Genomic DNA, 25,944 nt, shown 5'->3' with positions numbered 1-25,944 from the left:
TGTGATATGATGATATATTAATTATTAATATTAATTAAGATATAATGGAAGAAGTGATTTATGTTGGTGTGATATGGACTGGTTGGATTTGGAAAACCATTCAGAAGATGGGTTCAGAACCAGCTAATCTACATGTATATTGTATCTAATCTATGTCGTTTTCCTTTCTTTTTGAGTTGTGGGTATATATGGATAGTTAGTTATGGATATATACACACTATTGTTACTGTTAAAGGCCGACTTTTTCCTCCTTGCAATGCATCTAACCTTGAATTACTTTGGCACTACAGCTCAACCCAGGAGTGGGATAGTTTGGAAATGTGATATATTTTCCGATACACAGGATGTGATGTAACAACCCTTTTGGAGGGAAAACATCCATTCAGACTGGCAGTACATCTTTCAAAAGAAAGATGAAATGATGAAAGAAGGACAAGTTCAAGAATGGCAACTCCAACTAGGTTAACACAAACACTGAGGCCTTATTTCAAATAAATAAAGGAAAACAATATCCAAGCTTAGTCTGATGAGAATGGTTTTATGTGGCACCTTTCTCAACTTCAATAGAATAATAACCCTCTCTTCATGGGTGCAAAACAGTCCAGTTCAAACATTTTTCTCAACTAAAACTCTTTAAAAAAAAAACTTACTTGTCAAATGAAACACAGTGAGCTGTGTGGCCCAGACCAGAGAGAGAGAGTGTGTGCATGTGGGTGAGGGGTAAAAGGTGGGGTTGGGGTTAACCCCAATTAGAATACAGACCCTGATTATGGTAAGAGGTGCAAGGAGGATTTGGAATGAGATTATTCTAAGCCACTATACCAACATACTAACAAAACCAATGTACCAGCAAATATACTACCAACAACCAGGGGAAGGTTGTTGGGAATGAGGTTGTGCCACCAAACCAACACACTAACAAATTGCTTTTTAACATGTTGTTTTTTTTTGTTTTGTTTTTTTTCCTTTATTAGATAGTTCAAAGTTGAGAGAGGGATACAATATTTAAGAAAGAAAGTCTGCACACCATAGCTCCCTCTATGTGGTGCAGACTTTCTTTCTTAAATATTGCATCACTTCCTGGTCCAGCACCTGCCTTGAATGGTACTTACAATAATTGCATCAGTACAATAAGCTTATTCCTAAATCACCAACATTAAAATCAGCTAATAGTGTGGAGCTCAGAGCTGCTGTGGAGGCCATGGGTGCCATAAACCACTCCAACAAGCTGCACTGCTTGGGTGAGGGCAAAAGAGCTTACAAGGCATTACAAGCCTTTGCTAACCTACAAAAAAACATGAAGCCTAGCCTAAAGCAATGCAGCCCCCCTCCCCTCTCTGAGTGCTCACAATACCACTTAATCATGGGATGGATAGGAGAGGTTTTGAAGCTATGTGAAGTGAAGTAGGCAAGATAGGAGCCTTTTCAGAATGAGCAGAGTCTATAGTGGTGACAGGTCTGATTCAGCAAATACTGCTGAGTGCAAACCTGCAGGATCAAGCGGTGGCTGCGATGTGGGCCTCGCATGACAGCTGATTGTCTAGGATCACAATGAAATTCCTGTCAGTCTGGGCAGGCGGACACTGTGGTGTTGTCAGTGGTAGTGGAGAGGTCTTGCAGAGAGCAGGATGTGTGAGGGAGAAAGAGCGGCTCAGTCTTGTCAAGGTTGAGCTTGAGGTGGTGGGTGGACATTCAACTGAAGATGTCAGGTAGGCAAGTCAGAGGAAGTGTCACAGGAAGGAAAAGAAAGGAAGAATTGACTGTTGTCAGCATAGGAATGGCAGGAGAAGTTGTGGGATGTGATGACAGAGCCAAAAAAAAAAAGCCAGTATAAAGAGAGAAGAGGGGGCCCAGGACTGAGCCCAGGGGAACCTCAGTGAATAGGCTGTGTTGAATACAGACTCCCTCTACAATACCTGATAAGAGTGGTTACAAAAAAGTTGTATAAGTCTTTAATTTACTTTTTAAAGTATACTTAAGTGTAAAAAGTATATCAACGTAATGGAACTGTTAGTGTACTCATAAGTATACTTTTTTTATTACTCCTTAGGCCTAAATTGACCCACTTTTTAGGCTATAAAAGTACACTATAGTAACTATACTTAAAGTATACTTAAGTCACTGTACTTAAAGTATAACTTCTAGTATCATTAGAAGTATAAGCCTAAGTATACTATACTCAGTACCTTTTTGCAAAAGTATAAAGTATTCAACAAGTATAAATACAAGTACAACTTTAAGTACTGTACATTATTCTCAAGTGTACCTTTTGCAAGTACAACAAAAGTACAATAATATGTATACTTGCTCTTTTTTTTCTTTTTTGTTTAAAATAAATGGCCACCTTGTAGCCAGACTGGTTAGAGTCCAACAGGCTATTCTGTGACAGATAAAGTTGGTTAAAGGAAGCATGTTTAAAGTGTTTTAGAAAGAAATGGAAGTAGTGAAACCAGTCTGTAGTATTAAATGTCAGATGGACTATGGATGAAGGAGCTCTAGCTGACTTGAAGGCCGATGGCATGCAGCCATATGTCAGGAAGGAGCTGATGATAGCAGTCAGAAAACGGAGCAGATCAGCTGTGATGGTCAGGAGGAGGGGCGGGGGGGGGGGGGGGGGGGGGTGAGGTCAAAAGTTCAAGTGGTCGGCCTGGAATGATCTTCCATCCAGACGACTGATTGAGAGACACAGGTTTTATGTTGTAATATGCAATGTGCATGTTACACTCTTAATGTAAGACTTTCTGTAATGGCTTCCAGTGTAGATCAGGGAATTTCATTCTGAGGATTCTGAGCCTTTTGGTGGCACCTTTCACCCATAGGGGCCCTTTTAAATACTTAAATACTTACTTTTTTTATATATTGATTTCTTTACAGTTACTTTTGCCCATTTTTCTTTCATCTGCAGTATGTCTATTATTATTATTATTATTATTATTATTAATAAACATATATAATCTATAATGACAATACAAAATAACAGTAATAATAATATTGTTGTTATTATTTGAGGATTTAGATAGAGATGAAAAGTAAAAACAAAATTGCCTTTAGAGAGTAATAATATTTTCCATGAGCTTGTTAGTTGTTGGGCTACTGCAACACTATTACATCAGCCAGCTGCATCATTGTTCTGTAAAAACACATTTATTAATGAGCCCCTTTGAGGTACGATTAAATGATGTGTTATTAACTGTCTCACATTGTAATTAATCCCTGGACAATTCAAAAACCTCTTGTTGATAATGAGTTTCTTGCTATTTGCTAATGAAGGGTGTTGTTTAATAAAACCCATGGGGAGGCTCTAACATGTGAGATCACCACACTACAACTCACTAGCGTTTGATTCCTGTCAACTGTCAACGTTAAATGTATTATTATGTAAAACATTTCAACAACTTAGGTTTATGATTTAACAGTTGTGTACTACAATACAATCCTTGCCGAACAGGTGTTTCCTCCATGCACTGCAGGTCTACAGTGTATAAAGCAGTAAATCCACAGTACTCAACTTTAGATGAAAGAAAAGTATAGTGTATAACAATTGTATTGGTCAACCTGTCCATATTTGTTAGGATGCCCCAAAGGAAAGAAATGTAAAGGAATACTAATTGAAACTGAACACTGAAGCGGTCACATCAGGGCACTGAGAACAAAAAGCATGAATACACAAAAAGGCCGTCAGGACCTCAGGACAGGCTAATCATCTCACCCAAGAGAAATGGACACGATGGACTCTGAGTTACCTTAATAATTGATTTGAGCCTCTAATTACTTTCTATAAATAACTGCATATGGTGAACCTGAAAGATAAGATATATTATTAGTCTGGTACTGTTTATGGATGCCAGATATCTAAACATCATTGCATCGAATTTCGATTAAAAATCTTTACTAAAAACTACAAATTACTACTTTTTACTATTATTATTATCATGATTATTATTAGACACTTATTGATCCCAGTCAGGAAATTCACTTTCCCCCCACTTTTGGGAGGTCAAAGTGCAGGGTCAGCTACAGACACTTCAGCATGATGAATTTTTGCCAACATGTGAGATTGAGCCAGGGCCCTCCGCATGAAGAATGGTCTCCCTCATCACTAAGCCACCCAACTGCCCAAATATTACATAATCGTAGTAATACATAATCTAATCTATAATCTGTACAAATACTGAACAAGCCAAACATTCAAAATCAAAAAAGGGCTGTAGTTCTTTATCGTGTTCATCCGATATGCCTTCAATTTAAATCATGCAATATGCCCTCAAATATCCTCAAATTAAAGCAAACAATCTGCTCTGTAAAATCATTGTGCCGTTCCCTAATCAAAGTAATAAGAGTAGGAAACCAAAATATCAGTGTGTCACTGTCCAAATACCTGTGGAGCTTACTGTACGCACAACAATGCGCTCCAGGCGAGTAAGGTCAATTTTGACTCCTCAAAGGAAGCTGCTGCTGCTGCTGCCACCTGACCCTAAACCACCAACAAATTAAAAAATTAAATTATGTTTAGCGTTTCTAACTTATTTTCAACTTGGAAACTGCAAACAAGTATTCAAGAACTAAACATGTCAATTTTAAAGACCAGATACCCAACAACCCATAATAATTTTTGATATCAAAATCCCAATGTTTGATCAATATGATCAAACCTCTATTTGGAGTATAAAGAGACACTAGTAGGCTTGACACACAAAAGGCCATAGTATTTGGTTTTCACTTTTCACAAAACTATACCTTCAAAAGTTTTCAATATATTGATATGTCTTTGAAGTATTTTTTGCTTAACCTTAAATACGTAACTACTAATACTATTTATAGTTAGGGTTAGGTATAAGGTCTCCAATGAAGTTAATTAAGGTCAGGGTTCATGTGTGTAACCAGCTGCTCACACAACTTTCTGTTGAGAAGAATACAAACCTGATAGTTGGAATTGATTAATTCTACTTTATCAACTCAGCCTACAATACAGTCGATATTCACTAAGTTAAATGTATTACTACAGGTTAGCCAGCAAACTCCAACCTGTTAATTAGTGTATTGAAATATGCCACTATTCTGTTCTAGATATACACTTTTGCCACACATTTACCAGGGTTCCTTTGGGTTTACCAGGTCTGTGCCACGGTTCTCTGGTACCAAGTAAACTTATGAGCCTCTTTGTGTTTGAACATGGTGCTTGCATTGCCAACATGAGCATTTAAGCCTGCCAGCTGGACTATAGAGTCGGTAGGCAGAGGCTTTGCTAGCACACCACCCACCGTCTTCAAGAAGGTCCATACTCATGAGCAGGCAGCAGTCAGCACTGACATCATCACACTGACATCATCACACTGACATCATCACACTGACATCATGCCACTGTAGAACTATATTGAACAGTACAGAATCCAACAACAAAAACCTCAAATCTCCCCCATGCCCTTCTAGCATCAAAGTTACTCTTTAAAGTCAATGAAAAAGTCAATTCAAGTGAGAGAAAGTGGAACCATTTAACGTTTGAGTGCCAGTAGCACCCAGGATGCTTTACCTCTGTGTCACCTGTATGTTCAACCAACATTCACTAACCAACATTCACCAAACACAGCACATTTTCCAGTGTTAATGAGTGTTGATTTTTCAGTGGCAATTGCAAGTGTTTGATTGGAGAGTTGTTTGTTCACACATTGAGCTGGTATGGCTCTGTGACAGCTGTTCAAAACAATCTGAAAGTGTTACATCTGAAGTTACATTTCTGGACTGATATTAACACTGGCAAAGTGTTGATTTTTACACACTTTACACAACGATTTTACTGTGCGGCATGCCCATTTCGCTAGCATCTGGTTTCAGTCACACATTACACTTTTACTGTAACTGAAACAAAATGGCGGCCTATTACACAATGGCTGTGCTATTATCTATGTTGCAAACATACATTCAAAATAAATTGGAAATGGAAAGTACTAGCTTGGCTTGTGAGAGCTAAAGAGAAAACACAGGGATCACTGTGTGTGTGTGTGTGTGTGTGTGTGTGTGTGTCCATGTGTGTTTGTGTGATCTTCCTCTCATAGTCTTGCATTAATATAGCCTGGAATATCAATAGTTACCAATTGAAACCTCACCAAATCAATGAAAATCTGTGAAAACAGTTAAACCTACAAGACACTGTCCATGACAACGGCTGCCTTTCCACATGTTGATTAAATCACTATTTTTGGTACCAAATTTCATGTTTCTGTCGCCTACCTTTGTGTCTTGACATCAGACATTGACACTGTATGCACTGACCTATGGAGCTCTTCATGGAACCTTAACTTTTAACCTTCAGTTCATCCAGACTCTTGAATTTAAAATGATTCTAATAGCATTCAGTAGATTTCTGTGTCAATCAGCCTAACTCCTGTGAAATAAAACCTTGTGGTACAGCACACGGAGGAAACCTGTAGATGGCGTCTCCATGTCAAATGTCACTCTGACCTCACTGTTGACACTTTGATGATGAAAGATGTCATGTTGTGGATAAAAGGGGTCAGAGTTAGCTGCTGGGTCTGGATTCCCTCCTCCACAGACAAGGTGATGTCATCTCCTGGAGCAAATGCTGTTGTGTTGTTAACGCACACCACTGTGACTATGCTTGGTTTTAGTTTTTATTGAGCATTTGTTGTATATGCAGCATATAGGCCACCAACTTGTTATCTGGTTGTGTGTACAGGGGTACAAATTGCAAATGAGTGTGTGATTACACCAACAAGAAGTCTGTATCTTGATGGTATTAATTTAACCTCTTTAATTTAATTGTGCCTGTCATTACAGAAGGTAATTGTGTTTAGATGATGCTGGTATTACTGCGGAGCAGGAGACCAAAAATACTAGTATAAAAAGTAAGTACTATCCACATACTGCATAAAAAGCACAATTCAATGTGTGTGTGTGTGTGTAGGTGGTTTCTTTTTTCTGTTTTTGTTTTGTTTTGTTTTGTTTGTACCTAAAAATGTAATGAATTGAACAAATTTAAAACTACGGAAGCCGAGAACGGCCGTGCTTGCAATTATTTTTTTAATGCCGTTATCTCGAGATCACAAGTTAATTATCTCGTTATCTCGAGAAAACAAAGACTGATCTGAATGTTATCTCTAACAGAAAGACACAATGCAATTTCTGCCTGTGTTAGACCTTGATTGAAGTACAGTCTGATGCCTTGATCAATAATGGGAACTCCTTGATCTGACATTTTCAGCTTAAATCAGTTGCTACAGTTGTCAAGACGCCATCTATGCATGCTGGCATGGCAATCCTGATCTCTGATAAATATTATAAGTAATAAAAGGAAACAACATTTTGTTTTCTTGTGATAACGGGTTGATTATCTCGTTATCTCGAGATAACAAAGCTCGTTTTCTCGAGATCACGAGATAATTAATTTGTGATCTTGAGATAACGGCATTAGAAAAATAATTGCAAGCACGGCCGTTCTCGGCTTCCGTAGGAAACAAATGGTTTTGATGCAGATTTTTTTTTCTCGTAGTGTCACCTGTCATGACCATGAATCTTTCTAACATGTTTTCTTTTGTTTTTCTTCTTACAGGTTTACCCTCACAATAGATAGAATGGAAAGCAACATCACAATTTCAAGCAACGTCCTCAAAATTCAGGGCTTTAACGTCTCTCCACAGTTTACATACCCTCTGTTTTTCTTACTGCTATTTGTTTACTTTTCCCTCCTCGTTTCCAACATCGGGGTGCTTGTGCTCATTATCACTGAGAAGAGTTTGCACCAGCCGATGTACATTCTCTTCTGCAACCTGTCCATTAACGACCTAATAGGCAACACGGTCTTACTGCCTCGGCTAATGACTGACATCATTTCAACAGAGCGGCTCATCACGTACAACCAGTGTGTCGCTCAGGCGTTTTACAGCCACACGTTCGGATCAGCCTCACACATGATACTGATCATTATGGCAGTCGACAGATACGTGGCCATATGTCACCCCTTGAGGTACAGCTCAATCATGACTACCAGAACTGTGATTGGGCTCTCCACCTCTGCATGGGGAACGTCAATAGTGCTGGTCTCTATTCTGATCGGACTCACTGTGAGACTGTCCCGCTGCAGATCAGTCATACAAAACGCTTACTGTGACAACGCATCATTGTTCAAGCTTTCCTGTGAGGACGTGTCAATCAACAACATCTACGGCCTCTTTTTCACAGTGCTGCTATTTTCTTCCTCAATGGGAAGCATAGTTGTCACCTATTTTAGAATAGCGCTCATCTGCTGGATCAAGAAGAACAAAGAGTTGAATAACAGAGCGCTGCAGACCTGTGCGAGCCACCTGGTCCTTTATCTCATTATGCTCTGGTCAGGGTTTTTAACCATCATATTGCATCGTTTCCCAAATTACCCAGATTTAAGGAAGATTGCATACATTTTATTTCATGTCGTCCCCGCTAATTTAAATCCACTCATCTATGGGATGCAAACAAGGTCATTACGGGATAAAATCGTGCAAATAATAAGCAGAAGGGTGACTCAGTCCTAACACTTCTTGTCTTTGTTTTCTGTTTAAAGCAAGGCTTGAAAGTAAAGCCACACAATGTAATTATTTTCACCTGTGTCAGGATTGCTGTAGCCTTTATGTATCTGCAACATAGAGATGGTTTTTATATCCTCATAAAAGCAGCCAGTTTCCATTGAATCAATAACTCATTCTTAATCAGGGTTACTAGTGTCTGGTTTGGTTTTCAAGTCATTACACACCATCAGCAAGCACCTCAGTTGTCTTGGTGTGTGTATTCTGTGGCCTCTTAGTGTAAAGCAAGGGAAAGTGTGTGAGCCCCTGTGATCATCAAAGTTGTGGTTCCCTTGCAGATGAAGTAAATTAACTCCAATTAGTAGAAATGAATTAAGACAAGAGTTTAGTTCACTATACTCTTGCAAAGCATGTGGAATATATATTTGGCTCAATGTCTTACAAAGTGTCCAGATCATGAGCAAACAAAGCAACCCATGATCTTCATCTTTTGTAACCATATTTCATGTTGTAAATTGGTAAATTTGTACTACTAATTTGTAAGGATTTCTTATGTCTAAACTCAGTTCAGTGTGAAGATTAGGGCAGCAAGTTAGTACAGATGAATGAAGCATGGAGGCTGTAGGATGATGGTTACTGGCTGAGTGTGCAGTTACTTGATGTTAGTTTCCCTGGCCCCTGTACTAGATCTTCATTAGACCGAGCTTTCCCATGGAATACAATGCAAAAACCTGGTATAGAAATTCAGTTCCATGTAACTATAATGAACCAAAAGGAAAGGAGGTGATGAGTGATCTGAAGTACTCTATGTAGGAACTCTCAAACAAGATCAGTACTGACCTCCTGTGTCTGAAAGCCAGAATAGCATGAAGATCGTTGTTCAGTATACTCTTCCTATATTTTAGGTTTGATCATAAAAAATCAATCAAAAACAATTCCTGTACACAGCACACTTGTTAGTTTTGTCCTTTTCTCCTATTTATTCTATATATATATATATATATATATATATTAGGCACTAAAAACTGAACTCCTGACCATTGACTATGTGTATATGTACAGTCTATATATATCTCTACACATTTATTATAATTTGCATTTATTTGCATTATTTGCACTGTCTCTATAGTTTTATATTATGTACATTACCTTTATTTTATCTTATTACCTCTTCTTTTTTATTATCTTCCTATATCTTATCTTATCTTATCTTATCCTTTCCTCTTTTTTACTGAGAATACCAAACATTATAATCAAATGGTTGGATTTTCACATGAAATCAAACTGTAATTGAAATTGACTGAAATGTTGCCAGGATAAAGAGTCTGAATAAACATATGATATTTCTGTATTTATTTTCAATGAGGTGCAGAGATTGTGGGAATGTTTCATCAATATTTATTTATTTTTTAAAACTTAAAACTTTAAAATTTACAGATTATTTTTGAACTGTCGTAAAACTCCACAGAACTATTTTAACAGTATAACCACCTATTACAACACCTATATAAACGCCCAAACTGAACAGCAGTTACTGTTTTTGACTGTGGTTGTAAAATGAATTGACATCTTTGGCACATTAATATGGATGAGGATTATTAACTTTTTTAAATATATTTTTCATTATTCTTAATTAAGCTATTTAAAATTCACAGACCATGGTGGTTTTGTGCTAATGGGGATGCATTAAAGAAAGTCATTGTGTGTTTTCATTAAAGATGAAGTGTACAGGACCAATAATATTGCAATGTCACTGAGACAGATTCCTCTACATTTATTGTATTTGGCTAATAAAGTGATTCTGACTACAATTCTCAATTTTAACAGATGGTTTTAAAATATATATAAATACTGTCAGTATGATACATCAAGTAGTTCTCTTCATAGTGCAAATATCTTCTGACAGCATTATTGTGTTACAGAGCCAAACCAAAACGTGTGTGTGTGTAGTGTGTGTAGCCAGAAAGAGAGATGAGGTGTGTAGCCAGAAAGAGAGATGAGGTAACACTTGTCCCTCTTTGACACCTAAATGGCCTCTAAATATAGAACAAGACTATGACAAGCATACACATTTTAGCTGGAAGACTGGATACTCACCTCAATCAGTGCCTTGCTTCAAAATAGGGTAATTAAAAAAATATTTTACAGCCTCAGATAACTTGAACTGCCCTCTTGGACCTGATGGATATATATAAGTATAGTGCTATAGTAATAGTATATCATAATACTGAAACTTCTTGGGTCAGTAGCCTACTGTTCTTCATAATATATATTTTAACCCTTAGCCATATTATTCATGCCATCTCTTTTCACTTCTGCACAATAGTCAGCTCTCCCAGAGTTAAACTAAATAATCCCAGTGAGATCATGGTATTACATGTCTGTCTGTAATATTGCTGATGTTCCAAAACTTTATTCAACTAAATTTCTATAAAACTGAGGTTTTTGTTGTTGGTGCTGAACTCAACTGTCTCTTGGCCCTTTACTCTGTCCATCCCATACATCACAATTCAGCAGTTATCTCTAATTCTTGTTTAACCCTTGAGCAGCATACTGAAAAGCTTGTTCAGATGTGCTTTTACTATTTTAGGAACAATGCAAAGATTAGTTCAGTTTTATCCTTGATGCAACATAGTAGCAGAAAAAATGTTGCTGTCATTTCCAAAGTCGTGCTTGCAGTATTATCCTTTGGATCATGCCTTCTAGTTGTTTCTGATTTTGTCATTTTGTGAGTGCAGTCATCAACTCTGAATAGCTTTGGTGTATGTCTCTGTACCTGAAAGTGCATAAATGTCAAAACTGATTCAAAACAGAATTCTACTCCAGTGACTAACCATAAACTATTTTCCTTTGGTTTGGAGGAAAGACTCCAGTGTGCAGCATAAGGATCTGGGATAATACAGATCAAAACCAAAGCAAATGGTCGTGACCTAGGGGATTAAACAGAAAATCCGTGTGATTTACAGTAAAACACTGTAACATTTGTTCTGATTTCCTCTACACAACCTAGTCTGATTCTAATTCTTGACCTATTGACTCTCATCCTTGAGACCTCAGTATGTATTTTATAAAGCTGTTGGTGAGCCAACAGTCCCAAAGACTTCAACACAGAGATTCCTCTCAAAAGGAAACACTCCACCCAGCCAGGTGTATCTTACTCCACAATCTGTTATGTACAGTATAGGCATTGCGATCACAATTGTTCACCCCACATTCATATCAGTGTGCTTGTATATGTATTTTCTTTTTCTGAAATATGAAAAGCCTTCTGTTGTGGCCATTATATTGTAATCTGCAGTCCTCTGCTTTACAAAAGACAAATTACACAAAATGTACATGTACTGCAGAGGTTCTCAAACATTTTCATGTGAAGTTGTCAACACATTTTCATGTGTTGATTTAATATTGAATTGTATCACTGTCTACACCTGTGGTTCCCAACTCTGGTCCTTGTGATGTATGTGAGTACTGCTGGTTTTCATTCTAGCCATCAAATAAGGACTGATGTAGACCTGGGACACCAGGTGAATGCAATTAACTACCTGGTAGGATAGAAAACCACTGGTCTGCACTGTACATGGGGAGAAAATAGCAGTGAGAGTGAAACCTATGATCAGAATATTCATTATTACATCTTCTCTGATTCCAGACCTCACTGCTCTCATGGAAACATCAGGACAACATCAGTTTTTTATTGCCAGAATCACATCATTGTGTGTTTTATTTGTGTCACAACTGTCCTTTGGTGTCAATAAAATAATGTATTGGTTTTGGGGCTATCTACCTGTTGTTCTACTGTCCTGCTGAGACACAATATTCTTAACAGGCCTGGCTATTATCATTAAGAGATCATTAGAGAATTAATCTTATTATTTTCAAATTCCAAGTTGAAAATATATATAGTGATGTCACTATGTTTACATCTATTGCCACTTCCTTTTATCCCTTTTTTGAATCCCTTGATTTATTATTTCAGAAATAAAGAAATACAAGTTGTATGAAGACTCATACAGTAAAGCTGACCCTGATGACAATTAAAAGCACAGAAGTGAATGGATATGGTGGAAAACACACCAAAGGTGGACTAATATTAGTAGCTCAATCTGTACAAGTTTATTAATTTGTCAACACACTTGCCTTTTCTTTGCATAGCTAATTAACCTTCACACTGCATGGGGAAGAAAGTTAGGGAATGCAAGTTGTCACAACAAAACCCATAAATGAGAAAATTATAAAAGATGCAATTAAATTCTATTCATGGTGGAAGTAGGACTGCAATGGGGGTGGGCGGCAGGGTGAGCAACAACTCCAGAATCTGAGTGTTTCTCTTAGTTATACATAACCACATCATTTACCTCAGCCTTTGTTGTATGATGCCTTAACTTGTTAAACAAATGTACATTTGTAGAAATCAACCTTGTTGCATTTTCTGCTTTTCCTACTCAGACAAACCTCTGTACGGTGCTATGTGAAAGAGGTTTAAAAATATTATCTTTCACATGCTTCTTTAAACCTGAAAAATTTCAATACAGTGCAACTACCATGGTTATTTGATTGATTACATAAAATTGAGTACATAATAAACCTTGTACAGACTCCTTTCAGGAGTTCTGCAGTTAGATGGCTTTACCCATGATGAGAAGGCTCATGAAAAACACCATTATGAAAAATATCCACATGAAGAAGCGGTCTAAAACCTTGGCTACCTTTTTCCACTCCCCAGTTCTTTTCTGCGTGGCCCTCTGATCTCTGTAACAGTTGGCAATATACTCAATGTTACGCAGGAGCTGCTTCTCGTGGCCTCGGGTGTTGCAGGAAACCTCTCTCTCTTTATTCTCTCCCTCACTCACACCTCCCTTCCTCTGTCTGCTTGAAGCCGCCGCTGAGTCTCCACAGTCCATGCTCATGAACATGCCATTCTTCCAAGCGCTGTAGTGGTTTGTAGGGTTCTTCCCTATTGAGCCCATTGGACTCATCATCTGCTCCATGTCCTCTCTCTCTTCTGTAATCTTGGAGCCCACGCCCTCTTGTCCTCTCTCCGCTCTGAGTAAATATTCCTCTCTGCTCGGTCCAGCTTGTCCGTTCATGGTACAGTTGGTGTTCTTCACAGGCGGAGGCTCCTGTTTCTCTGGCTGCGGTGACAGGCAGTTCTCCCCTACTTCGTAAACAAAGCACATTCTGGCCAGATACTGCAGAATGACTTTCTTGGCCCACTTGGGCACAGGCTTGGCGTCCGGGCCGCAGTGGTGTATGTTCATGATGAAGATGGTCAGGGCGGTGGAGGCTGTGATCATGGTCATGGTCGCAATGTAATACTTTCCTGTGGAAGAAACAGACAGGAACATCAACATGTGCAGAACTCTCTGTGGAGTTGTAACTTACAGTCCTCACTAGGGATGGGACAATATATCGAAATTCAACGTATCACAATACAAAAATGTGACAATACATATCATGGGGCAGAAAAATGAATTGCAATATTAGCTACATTTTATTCTGCTGTAGTAATCACAAATCAGCCGGCTTGACCATCACAATTTCACAAACTCTCCATCGAAATTATATTATTTTCACTTTGTAATGACATTTTTACATTGTTGTTTATATTCTAGCAAGCCAATGCCATTGCTAGAAAGATGTGGGACTCAGAAATAAACATAATTCTGCATGGTCAGACTTTGTTGTCTTTGAACTTTTATTTATTACATAATATTGTGGTTTTATCGAATCATGAACCCCATATCGCCTATCGAATCGTATCGTGAGATAAGCATATCGTCCCATCTCTAGTCCTCACACATAAATGGGAATTCATTGCCACATATTCTTCCCCATGGTCACAATGTGAACCCATTTGATCACCCTTACCAATAAGTGGTACATTCTCGGACGGTGGCATGATCTCTGCAACCAACAGCTGGAAGACGGTGAGGGCCAGCATCACAGTGACGCCCAGTGACACCTTCTCCCCAGAGTCAGCGGGCAGGTAGAAGCCCAGTGGGGCGAGGAAGGAGATCATCACACACGGGATGAGCAAGTTGAAGACGTAGAAGGACGCTCTCCTCTTCAGTTTCAGCGTGTAGGTCACATCAGGGTAAGGGTCAGCGCAGCAGCCGTACAGAACGACGCTCTTCTTAGCCGGCATGCCCAGCACCTCCCACTCTACGTTCTCCACCAGGTCGGCCAGGTCGGCGCTCTCCATGGCGTTCAGGATGTCCAGCTGGTTGCCGTTGTAGGTCCAGGAGCCGTAGGTGAACCGGCACTGCTGGGCGTCGAAGGGGAAGAACGACACGTCGACTTTGCAGGAGCTCTTGGTAATAGCTGGGGAATCCCACATTATCTGGCCATCATGCCGGATCACCACATTGGTGTCCATGGGGCCCGTGAAATGATCATCAGCACTGAAAAACAGAGAAAACACTTCCAGGAAAAGAGATTAGAGTAATGAGTTTCACAGTCATACCAAAAACAAATTGATATTTTGGATTAGAGTGATAATTTCCAGAATCACACCAAAAACAGTGCTATTTTTTAATTATTCACACAGAAAAATAAAGGCCCCGAAAATTTTTCTTCGGAGTGATGCCATAGAAGAACCATTTCTGGTTCCACAAAGAACCTTTCAGAGAACCATTTCTGCTCTCCTTTGCACCTGTATTGTGTTTTTGTTTATCTGCCCTTGTATAGCCTCATTTGCAAGTGCACAATATATTTGAGGGGTTTGGTTATTTTCCACATTTATGCCATCACCCACCATCCAATAACTAAGAATTAAGAACCTTTTAGTTCTTTGGGATAAAGGTTATTAAATGGTTCTTTGAAAGGCATGACACCAGTTCACACCTTTATGTTTCTGTGTGTTCAGGAGCAGTTGAGGTTTTGATAGATCCTGTAGACCTACGTATATGTAGGTCTAATTTCTTGTAGCAGATGGAGAATGATTAAATAAGAAAAGTGATCAGGAGGCAAAGGCACAAGCACACCAACTGAGAGAAGAGTCAACACATTCTGCAGAGTTGCACTCCTGCCTCAGTTTTGTTTCTGCGTTTTATAGCTTTCCAGTAATGCTAAATGTCTCTATACTGGGTATCTGTGTGTAATTACATGGTATCAATTGCTATCAGGTCATCATAACCAATGTGTTGTAATGGCAGGGGCACCAATTCTTGGGCCGCCGACAAGATGTGGTCTCCCCACCCAGTGCATCTACTTGGGTGACACTGTAGTCTTTAAGGGCCCCCTTCTTTTTACCACACTAGCGGTGCCTCTGATTTGAACAGCTTGACATCTGTTACTCTTTTTATTGCCAGTGGATAACTATTCATTACTTCACTTTCAGTACACTGCTGTATAAAAAGCAGACAGAGGCCTGAACACTCCCATGAATAATGGCTTCAAGGAGTGTTCAGCTTGTGCCTTTACACTGACCGGGAGGAGCTACTGTGGGACAGAGGGAGCACAGAGCTTTGTCTGATTAACCCAATACCAGTCCGACCTACTTGTTATATAGGACTATATCAGGTCTCCATACATAACTACTAGGTATGCGGATGGTATCGAGTCCATCATAATCATCTTTACTCCATGTGAGGTGTGCATCAACCCACACCTGCCGTATCCATAAATATGCAGTCAAAATTTGGTTACGCTCATCCTGTAAAACATTGTAAAAAATAAAATGATAGACTAGCAAAAGGAACATATAACAAGAAAGGTACAAAAACAGAATGATGTGATAAAATATCAAAAAAGCATCATTGAGTATTTGACATGTATTTGCAGAGATAACTTGCACTAGTGAAACTGCACAATCTTGTGGTTACTTGTGTAAACTGCAGTGTTTTACCATGTCGATGATTTGCGACAGAGTGACCTGCAGGGTAACATTCAGTATGGTGTTTGTGTCCTCCACAGGCCTCAGTGCACTGGTATAGTTGGTGAATAAATCATTCAGGAGCTTCTGTGCGTATTTCCCATGGGCACACCAGCAGCCTAGGACAGGGGGAGAGGTGAGAATTTACAGTAACCTCTCCACAAGGCTTACCTGCTGCATTTCAACTGATTATCACACAACAGGTTTTCTATGTCTTCTCTTTCAGTCAACACAAATCAAATGCTTACGAGGATAATCTGATTTGATCATTATCTAACTGAGCAGTGGAAGCTGATGCGTTAAATGATAAAGCATTCTGTCCATTAACATGCAGCGCAAAGGCAATGACATGGATGCTGGGGTGGGAAAAAAAGGGAGAATATCAGAGAACATGTGAACAAATGACAGATGGTGAAAGGGGGGCAAAGGGGATTTCAGGCTGCCCTTCTGTAAAGCTGTAGAAAGAGATCAGGCAAATCTGCCATTATGAACCAGAATAGACTGTGGCTTCCTCTGCTCATCCTGAGCGGGCATGTGTTGATTCAACTATTAATCCATGGGAAACATATCATATCAGTATCAAAATGAACATAAACAGCAAGCTTATACACCGATGGGCTGTGGCCACAGTGATGTGAGAATCCCAAGTCACTTTTAAATTATTTTTGTGGTTGATTTTAGTTTATTTTTTTGTCTTTTGCTTAAGATATAGTAAATTCCATATTTAAATTCGATTGCGCATGTTTCATACGGGAAGTAGTCCTATATTACTTCTGCATTCATTCCACAAAATCACGTGGAAACTTGAAAGAAGGAGCATGAATGCCTGTGAAAAAGGAAAAAAAAGGGAATCACTAAGTTCAAAACACTTTCAGAGGAGTGGATTTGGGCAAGCCAGATGTCAACCGTGAATCGTTGTTTCAGTAAAGCCTTTTGAGCTGATACAGAGAAAGTCCACACGAAGGATTATGGTTGATAGCACAATCCCTAAACAACTGGCTGCAAGTTTGCGTGGGAGAGGAATGAAAATCTGTCTGAGACGAAACGGTGGAGGTTTGGATGCTCTATAGAAAATTACAAAAATATGAATGATGTTTACGTCTTTTTATAAAACACATTACAGTTGATGAGGACCAAATCCCGTCCATTTAATGGAAATTATAGGCTATGCAAATTTTCTTAACATCTCGTCTGTATCTTCACTCGGGCAATGCTAGCGATGCTCTGTCTCTTTCTCCCAGTCGTTCACTTCAATTGATATTTCGTATAATTAGCTAAAACAGAATTAACCTAAAAGTGGAATCATTACAAGAAAAGAAAAAAAGATCATGTCAAAATTTTACATCAGTTATAAGGCAAACTAAATAATGAAATAAACAGAAACTTACTTGGGAAAACACTGATAAATAGCAGAAACCGAAATAAAGTCTGGATTCTCCATAGTTTCATCTTGCTGAAACAGGTTATCTCGATCCAAAGACCATTTGAACTGGTTTATAGCCTAATATATAATACTCCAGTTACATGGACATGTCCAACTAGGCTACCAAGTGCTCTGTTGATGCTTGATAGAAAACGAGAGGGGCGGGGCGGCGGATTGACAGATAACCCAAGTTTTAATATAGTGCCACCACGTGTTTCCCCCCCATACAGGCTACCAGTATAGCCTTCCTTGGTAATAGACTCACAGACAGTAGGCTATACACATATTTATTTGATAGCAAACTTGAATATGTTTTGAAATATATGTGAAAAATGTACATATCATCCCTGTTTTCTCATGTTTGCACAGCTTCAGCACCAAGGAGAGTTCCCGTCGTCTCGTGCGGCATCTTTCTAAAAATAACCCACACAGAACAGTACACAATGCATTGTTTTGTGCTTGTCGTTGTAACAATATCTCGTCTTTTGAAAGGGACACATTTTTCATGCATTATTCAGCGCATGGTCCTTGATCTGTGCATGATTTTGATAGGCTGCGCCGCCCAACCGGAGCAGGGCAACGCGAGCTCACGGTGTTTTCCTCCCTCCGCTCACTTTCTCTTCCGGGTACTGCATGGCATTTCTCCGCGCATTTTCCTTCTGTCATCTGGCGCACAGCGAGGATATGATACATGCAGATGCAGGCCTGTCATTTGATATGATCGATTGCACTGGAAAACTACGTGGAATTAAAATGTCGTAGGTTTTAGACTGTCCTAGGATGGGTAGATGATGCCCAGCCCCCTCTGAGGCATTGCACTCCTTTGTTGGTATGTGGACTATGCAGATCCATCGTGCAGCCTGCTATAATAAAATTAATTGTAATAGCGTAGTTATCGACAAGCCCTGTGCGTGTAGTTTGTGCGTAATATAGGCTTACCCACAGCGCACAGAGTGGAGGTAAGGTTCATTCCTTTTTTTTTTTTTTTTTTTTTTTTTTTCAGATTTTACATGTTTAATTAATCTTATGCATCAAAATGTTCCAAGATAACTGTAATTGGATAATGATAAACTGTGCACACCTTAGGCATGTTTTGCATAAATTTTCATATCTTATCTTCTCATCTTTTTTTATCATTAAATTTAGCTAATTTTGATTGTTTTCTGACTTGGAGAAAGTTATTTGTGTCACACACATTGTAATATCAGCCTATGTCCCTTCAGTTTTCTAAGATCATATAGTGTACAAAAGGTTAAAATGTCCCTAAATCAAACTTTTTTATCACTGCTGCAGATCCAGTCTAGGATGCTGCAAGGTTCACATATCTTCGGGCATGAGAGGCCCCTGGTCATCAGATTATCATTCTCCACCTGTGTTTTGGGAACTGTCTGCCTACCACTGCTTGGCCTAACAACTTGTGTCTTCATATCCTCCTTTTTCCATTTTGAGGACTCTACTGGCACACATTGTCAGGTAACAAGTCCTTGCTTTGAAGAATGTTCAATCAAATGTGTTGCTGACCTCACACTAATCTTTACTGTGTGTCTTTAGGTTCCTAACTACCTGCCGTCTATCAGTGCCTCAATAAGCCTGAGCCCGGAGTGCCACATCTGGCGGTTCTGCATCGGACTGCACTCAGCACCAAGGTTCCTGGTGGCTTTTACCTACTTTAAATTTTACAAGACCCGCTTTGCCTCCAGGTTCCCGGAGAGTTCACTCAGCTGCTTGAATCTTGCTTTTGCCATCTCTGAAAACTTCGGCCTCTTGCTCCTCACTTATGTGTCGTCCAGTGAGACGTACTGTGAGTATGATCTATATTTTTTAAATGATTTGAATAATGAATCTTCTTTATTTTAAAGGTTCACTTAAGCATCGCACTGTGGTTTTCCCTTTTGAAACACTGCAGGCAGAATTTGATTGACATTTTGATACAATTATTGACTGTATATGACAGCTATGGGTTTTAAATATATTTTGAGGCTTTAAAATATTTATGTTGGTAATGCTTGTAAATATAGAAGGCAGACCTGTGGGTTGAGTTGCCATGGTTTATGAAAACTGTAAAACTTTTATATTCTACATATAAGTCAAACTCTTCAAGATCCAATCAGCAAAATTAAGAAATCCTGCTGAATTACCCCAAAATTTTCAATAATACTACAACAAAATGAGAGCAGTAGCAAATTAGCAAGTTTAGACAAATTAATTTTCAGAGGTGTCTTGAAGGAAGGTACAGAGTTGGCTCATTATGATCAATCAGGCAGGTTGATGCAAAGTTGATTCAAAGTTTTAAATTAGTTTGACAACATGTATTGATTTTGTTTTACGTCACATCTCTGTTAAAAATACCCTTTCCCTCTCTCTTTATATCCATTTTCTCCGTAGTTGTACATAAGGAAGGCTTTGTCCTGTTCATTGTCAGCTCCCTTATCTACATGTTGATAACCTGCCGGCTGTGGAATGTTATCAAGAAGTATTCACTAAGTCCTGAGGTGAGGAACGCCCGCTCAAACACTTCAGACTGACATCTCTCATGCCGTGTGCATCTGACACAGTAACTGTATGGTGTACTTTTTCTTGTCATTTTTAGTAGACATTTCTCAGCATGTTTAGATATTGCTTTTGTTTCTAGTAGCAAATTGCAAAATTCCTGAACTGTGACTTTCATGATTAAGGAATGAGAGGAACACTGAATCATTCAAGCACAGCTTATTACCTTTTAAAACTATTTAAAATCCTTAAAGGCGTAGTTTTGCTCATTATCACATCATGCTGCATTGAATATCAAACCATGCAGTTCCTGGTACCTGCAATACAGTTTACAATAAATCAACTCAAAACAATCTCAATGGAAATTACATTTTGAAGTCCAAATACAAGGGACTATACCAAATTCCATAGTCAGATTTACAACCAGTGTTTATACTGTTGATAAAAAAAGAGGTTTATCTTGTTCTAAATGCTGTGCTTATTTTATCAGGTATTTCATCAGGCATATTTTAGTGCTTAATACTAATTCAGTAGTAACTGATTATCAACCATATATATTTTTTCTCCCTTAGGACGCTAAGTCTTACCATTGGAAAGTGCGTTTCTTGCTTCTCTTCGTATCCTTCTGCGCTTTTGCTGCATACTTTTATTGGAAGCACAACATGTACTGTGAATCAGGGAGTAAGTATAGCATCAACACATTCTGAGTTAACCTGTCAGTCTTGTTGACTGTGCTTAAAGGGAAATGCCACAAAATGTAAGAAACTACTGTACATGTTGCTCATATGAACAGTGAATATTTGTGAAAGACTGAAAATACTGTAGGCTACTAACTTGATGGCAAAAATGTTGATGAAGATATATGTCTGTTATCCTATTGTACCCCTCCCCACTTCTTTTCACAGGCTACACATTCTTTGCCCTGTTTGAGTATCTGGTGGTCTTCTCCAATATGGCCTTCCACCTCACAGCAGTGTGGGACTTTAAGAGCCGAGAGGTCATGGTCATTTCATCCTCTGAGGACAAAGACTTCTGACTAGAGACTCAAGGAGTAAGTACCGAGTGTACGACCGCTCCACCGACACCTACTGGTGATAATGGCCTTGACCCTGTTCAAGAGGAAGAAGAATGGAAAGAAGGCTTTTTCCATATATTCCCATGATTACATCAAGTCCCCAAAAGTGGGTAGATGTCAGACTTGAAGACAAAAACATGCACTTGTGCTAGTCTACTCAATCAATTAGCTGTAAGTGCATTCCTTTGCCTCATAGTCTCATTCATGGACACCTCTACCTACCTTTGTTAATGTACTGTGAGATTTTAACTTTTGTACAATATGCAGCAAATTCGTGGTCATATGTGTGCCAAAGTAAAGTTGTGGTTCTGCTTGACTTTTACTCTGAAATACTGAAATAAAAAAGGTCTGCAAATGATGTGAAGTAGATCAGTGCTACAATGGAAGTCAGGATGCCTACATATTTCTATTGTATTCCACTGCAACCCATAGTGGAGTAAAAACTGGCATATAGGCTACTGTAGTTTGCCCTGTAGTAGAATTAGAATGTATAGAAAGGACATTCCCATATAAGTCAATATCACCATTTGTAGGTGTGGCTGGCACACTTAACATATCTGCCACTGATTGTCACAAAGATTAACATTGGTGTATTGCATCATATGAATTTCAATGTGGTATTTATTTTGAGCAGTCCAATTTTCTGAGTCAGACACATGAAACAATGCTAGAGTTTCTGCCAACATTATGCCATTTTACAGCATTCAAATTTACCAAAAGTGATTGCCATGATACACCAAGAAGCACTCTTTCTATTATAGCTTGCCTGGCTGTTTGGGTTTATTTATAAGGTATATAAATGCTGCTTTTGTGAAAACATCATGACTTTGACATTCGTTAATTAGTAGCTTTCATTTTTCATTTATATTTCAGCAATATCTAGTGAAAGTATTTTGATAATTTGAAGATTACATTTATAAAATAGTATTCAAATCTTCAGTATTTTTTATTCTCTATATTACATGTGCCCTGTTGTTAATCCAGGTATTATGATCACACACCTCTTACCTAACTGTGACCTACAAGTTAAGGCCACTGGCAGGGTGGTGGGGGGTGAGAGGGATGAAAGCACAGATATCACATGAAAAGTAGATATTCCAGGGATTACACGAATTGACACATCTTATCTTACTAGGAAATGTTGTAAAATGGTTTTAAATTCAATGGAATTTTAGATCTGTAAATAAAAATGAGAAAACCGAGGTTCTCAACAACACTTAATATAGACGGCTCATTTGAAATGTATTAATTGTTGATAGAGGATATTGGTATGATTGCACATTGTAAGTATGAAAAAATAATACAATAAGAAAAAAAATCTAGTTTTGTAAAAGTATTTACTTTCTTCTTTCATTTGGATAAAACTGCAATAGAATGGTGGTAATTAGACTTGTCCTAACAAAATAATCGATATAACATTCCTATAATAATCCTATTGGGACTTTATGGTGTTTTTATTTCCTGCGGCATGACTAGGACCTATATAATATTCCTTTAAGATATGCAAGTTACTTTATAGGTTTGCTGTGATATTTGGATAGTAGATAGACTGTAGAATAACAATAGTTCATTTTACAAGGTCAGTGATCAGGACGATGTAACATGCCCACACAATGCATGCCAAGCTGGTTGATAATACTAATCGCCGCCAGATGGCATACTTGAGCTTTTTTTTTTTACATTTTTATATATCTATAGCCCTATATGCACATCCAGTACGCACTCCAGAAATTAGGGGGCAGCACTTGTGACTGTACCAGAGACTCAGCTGTCTAGAAGAAGACAAAGCCCACATCGCTCCACATTTCTGCGGTTTTCTCGTTCAGTCAGTCGGAGGAAAGACCGAAAAGCTTCTGCAGGAGGTGGAGTCCGCTGTGCTTTGACTCTGGGGGACCAGACATCTGCTGCAATGTTAACACAGAGCTGAACCGACGGATCTGTTGGCTCGGGACAGGTAACTTGTGTTTTTTTTGTAATTCTATAACACAATGTGCCAATAAGCGTTACTGCCCATAAAGACGTATTAGCCTAGCTTAACTACAGTTGCTGTTGCTAGTAACGTTACCCGGACTTCGGTTACGTCCCGTGCCAGGCGATGCCTTCGGTTAGCTTACGTTAACGTTCGTCGGAGCCAGAAAATACAGTGACAGCCGACAGTGATATGAACTCAAAACACGGAAATGTCGCTGCGATAATTTTGTGATGGCTTGGTATTGACGCTGGTAATATAACATGATGTCAAAATATCCCCCTCCCTTCCCTCTTTCAGCTGACGTTATCTACCTAACCTAGCTAACATGGGTAGTTAGCTAATGCTACTGACCAGTCAGTCACCAACGGTGGTGTTGACCAGGCAGCTGTCACTTTTAATAATCTTGTTATATTTGTCTGTCGCTTGCAAGCATGCTGGAAAGAGACAAAATGTAGCCACAACGTTAGCAAACAAGATAACGTTCACTTGAGCTAACGTCAATTCCTTATTACCAAGCTTGGCAAGCAGGAAGAACAATGCCACTTTTTGAGTTATGCTGGCGTTAGTGTGTCTGCTGCAAGAAATCTTTATGTAACCTTATTTCTTGGTCTGCACTAGCCCCGATTCGTGCCGCTTCTGTCTCTTGGCCTCTCCTGAGTATTTTAAGAGACAAAGGGGATACGGTACGAACGGTGGCTGTTTTAATTATGAACCATAATTACTTGTTTATGCTAGTCATAAACGCTGTAATGTAGCCAGCCGTGTCAGAATATAAACCCAAATAAATCTTGTGCCTCTTTTCCAGCAAACATCAGTCATGGAGTTCAGCAAATTGGCGACCTTATGGATTTTTTGCTTGTGTCTCTTTGGGGAAAGTCGGACTGAAAAACCAAGTTCACCCACATCGGACAATCCGCATGTTGATTATGTGGTGTCAGGTGAGTACCCGGTGACCCAATAATTCGCAATACCATTTTAGGGATGCGTTTGGATCCATCGATCAGGCTAACCCCGGCACACGATAGACCAGCAGTACCGATATTACGTGACATATCTGTGAAATTGTGCAGGCTCTAAATGTAGCCACGCTGAGAATAGTCGGGCAGGCATTCTCCATTAAGCCCTGTCCTCCAACTCAGATCAAGGCACCCAGTCAAACAGAAGGGAATAACTAATTCATCTTGGTAGTTAGTGGAGGGAATGAGCAGGGTTTTCACTAGCTTTTACCAATCTGCTATAAAACGATTCTCAGTGTATCATGAATATGAAAAACAATACATTGTAGTTATTTTTTTTTTCACAATTTGACTGTATAATACCTCTAACGATGTAATTGTTACTCTTCATAACACTTTTATTGTGTAAATGGTGATAAGAAATCAGCCTAACACAAGTCTATGCAGAATGCACAATACTACATTGGTCTACACTGCATAATAGACCACATGCACACACAAACTTACCATGTGTGTCACCAGAACGACTTGCTCAGTAACCTAATACATAGGCTTGCATTCAAAAGAGCCAGCATAAAAACTAAGGCAAAGTGTACTCTCTCATAACAGCGAACTTCTGCAACAACATATAAACTCTGGTTGTTGTTGAGCACAAATTGCATAGATGCTTTTTTTTATGTCAAGTACTAGTCAACATAAAAATGTGCCATCACGAAAGCGTATACATTCTTTAACATAAACTCAGTTTTGTCAGGTCCTGGTTCACTATATTGGAAAGGTACAGATCTTTTTAGATGAAGGCTGCTATCACCTTCGTACTCTCTTTCCTCACTCCGAACCTGATTTCACATGAACGATGACGGCATTAACAGCGGTTACATGTCATAATTAAGCATATCTTGCACTACCAAAGGATCTGCTGATAATGAAGCCTGAATCTATTTCCCGAAAAGTATCAAGTGCTTATAGCTTACTGTCCCAAATGTTTTGGAAAATGTTAGCAACCGTAATAATATGAATCTGTTTACATAAGGTCTAACTATTGCTCTAATATACATTTTTAGATATTTGATTTGACAGTAAATATCAGTTTGGCAAACAACTGGGCAAAGACCACTGCCCACTGCCTTGGTTGTGATAGCTTGGTTGTAATACTTGTTAGTGCCACTGAACATTTTGGTAAAACATGGAAGACAGTTGAGACATTATCTATGCAGCATGTACATACTGTGCACTTAAGTTATAAGTTTTACTAATGTTTCAACGTCACAGAGGCCACAGCCGATGAAAGAGTTGATTCTTGACAGTGGCATTCAAAGCTTGTCAGGCATTTTGAATGACGACAGACAATGTTAACTGCTGCAGTTAGGAAGTAGGGTCGGTGTGTTCCCCATCTACATGCAGACACACAGAATGACTTGCGTAACTTAAGCTCTTTAAAAAAAAAAAAAAGCCAGGCTGGTATGTAAATATCTTATCTTGTGTCTCTGGAGGTTTGCAAACCAAATGAGAAAGAGGGGCAGGTTGAGTGTATGATGAGTTGTAGGTGGTAAGCTTGCTGTAGGGTAACTGTCATTCTTTGTTTAACACGGTATGTGTGAGCGAGTGAGAGAATTAATGCCTTTTTGGTATGTGGTTT

At 38.9% G+C, this 25,944-nt stretch overlaps 4 protein-coding genes across 7 annotated transcripts in view; 3 read left to right on the top strand and 1 right to left on the bottom strand.

Moving 5' to 3' along the window:
- Positions 1-7,571: 7,571 nt before the first annotated feature.
- LOC139931755 (olfactory receptor 5B12-like) lies at positions 7,572-8,525 on the top strand. Its single transcript, XM_071925351.2, has one exon. It carries the CDS (start codon positions 7,590-7,592, stop codon positions 8,523-8,525), a length of 936 nt encoding a protein of 311 aa, XP_071781452.2. The 5' UTR covers positions 7,572-7,589.
- Positions 8,526-13,132: 4,607 nt separating this feature from the next.
- On the bottom strand, positions 13,133-17,838 carry chrna10a (cholinergic receptor, nicotinic, alpha 10a). The gene is made up of 5 exons (XM_071925377.2): positions 17,778-17,838; positions 16,363-16,508; positions 16,016-16,170; positions 14,385-14,917; positions 13,133-13,836 (listed from the first exon to the last, which is right to left on the bottom strand). The coding sequence occupies exons 1-5, from the start codon at positions 17,836-17,838 to the stop codon at positions 13,133-13,135; spliced, it is 1,599 nt and encodes a 532-aa protein (XP_071781478.1).
- Positions 17,839-19,114: 1,276 nt separating this feature from the next.
- On the top strand, positions 19,115-21,338 carry LOC139931783 (acyltransferase PGAP2-like). Its single transcript, XM_071925379.2, has 5 exons — positions 19,115-19,285; positions 19,364-19,613; positions 20,198-20,304; positions 20,875-20,983; positions 21,208-21,338. Exons 1-5 carry the CDS (start codon positions 19,118-19,120, stop codon positions 21,336-21,338), a joined length of 765 nt encoding a protein of 254 aa, XP_071781480.1. The 5' UTR covers positions 19,115-19,117.
- A 1,870-nt stretch (positions 21,339-23,208) lies between these two features.
- Positions 23,209-25,944, top strand: part of stim1a (stromal interaction molecule 1a) — a 30,174-nt gene continuing 27,438 nt past the window's right edge. For 3 of the 4 annotated variants that reach the window (XM_078283965.1, XM_078283967.1, XM_078283966.1), the window contains exons 1-2: positions 23,209-23,331; positions 24,155-24,287. In XM_078283965.1, the coding sequence (XP_078140091.1) occupies positions 24,167-24,287 (121 nt within the window). In that variant the 5' untranslated portion in view covers positions 23,209-23,331; positions 24,155-24,166. Of the gene's footprint in view, positions 23,332-23,759; positions 24,033-24,154; positions 24,288-25,944 lie in introns of those variants that run through there. The other variant, XM_071925344.2, reaches the window with a different exon arrangement.

Source organism: Centroberyx gerrardi, chromosome 6 (genome assembly GCF_048128805.1).
Source record: "Centroberyx gerrardi isolate f3 chromosome 6, fCenGer3.hap1.cur.20231027, whole genome shotgun sequence".
Classification (NCBI taxonomy): domain Eukaryota; kingdom Metazoa; phylum Chordata; class Actinopteri; order Beryciformes; family Berycidae; genus Centroberyx; species Centroberyx gerrardi.
The sequence above is the reverse complement of the archived record's forward strand: the minus strand, read 5'-3'. Positions and strand labels throughout refer to the sequence as shown.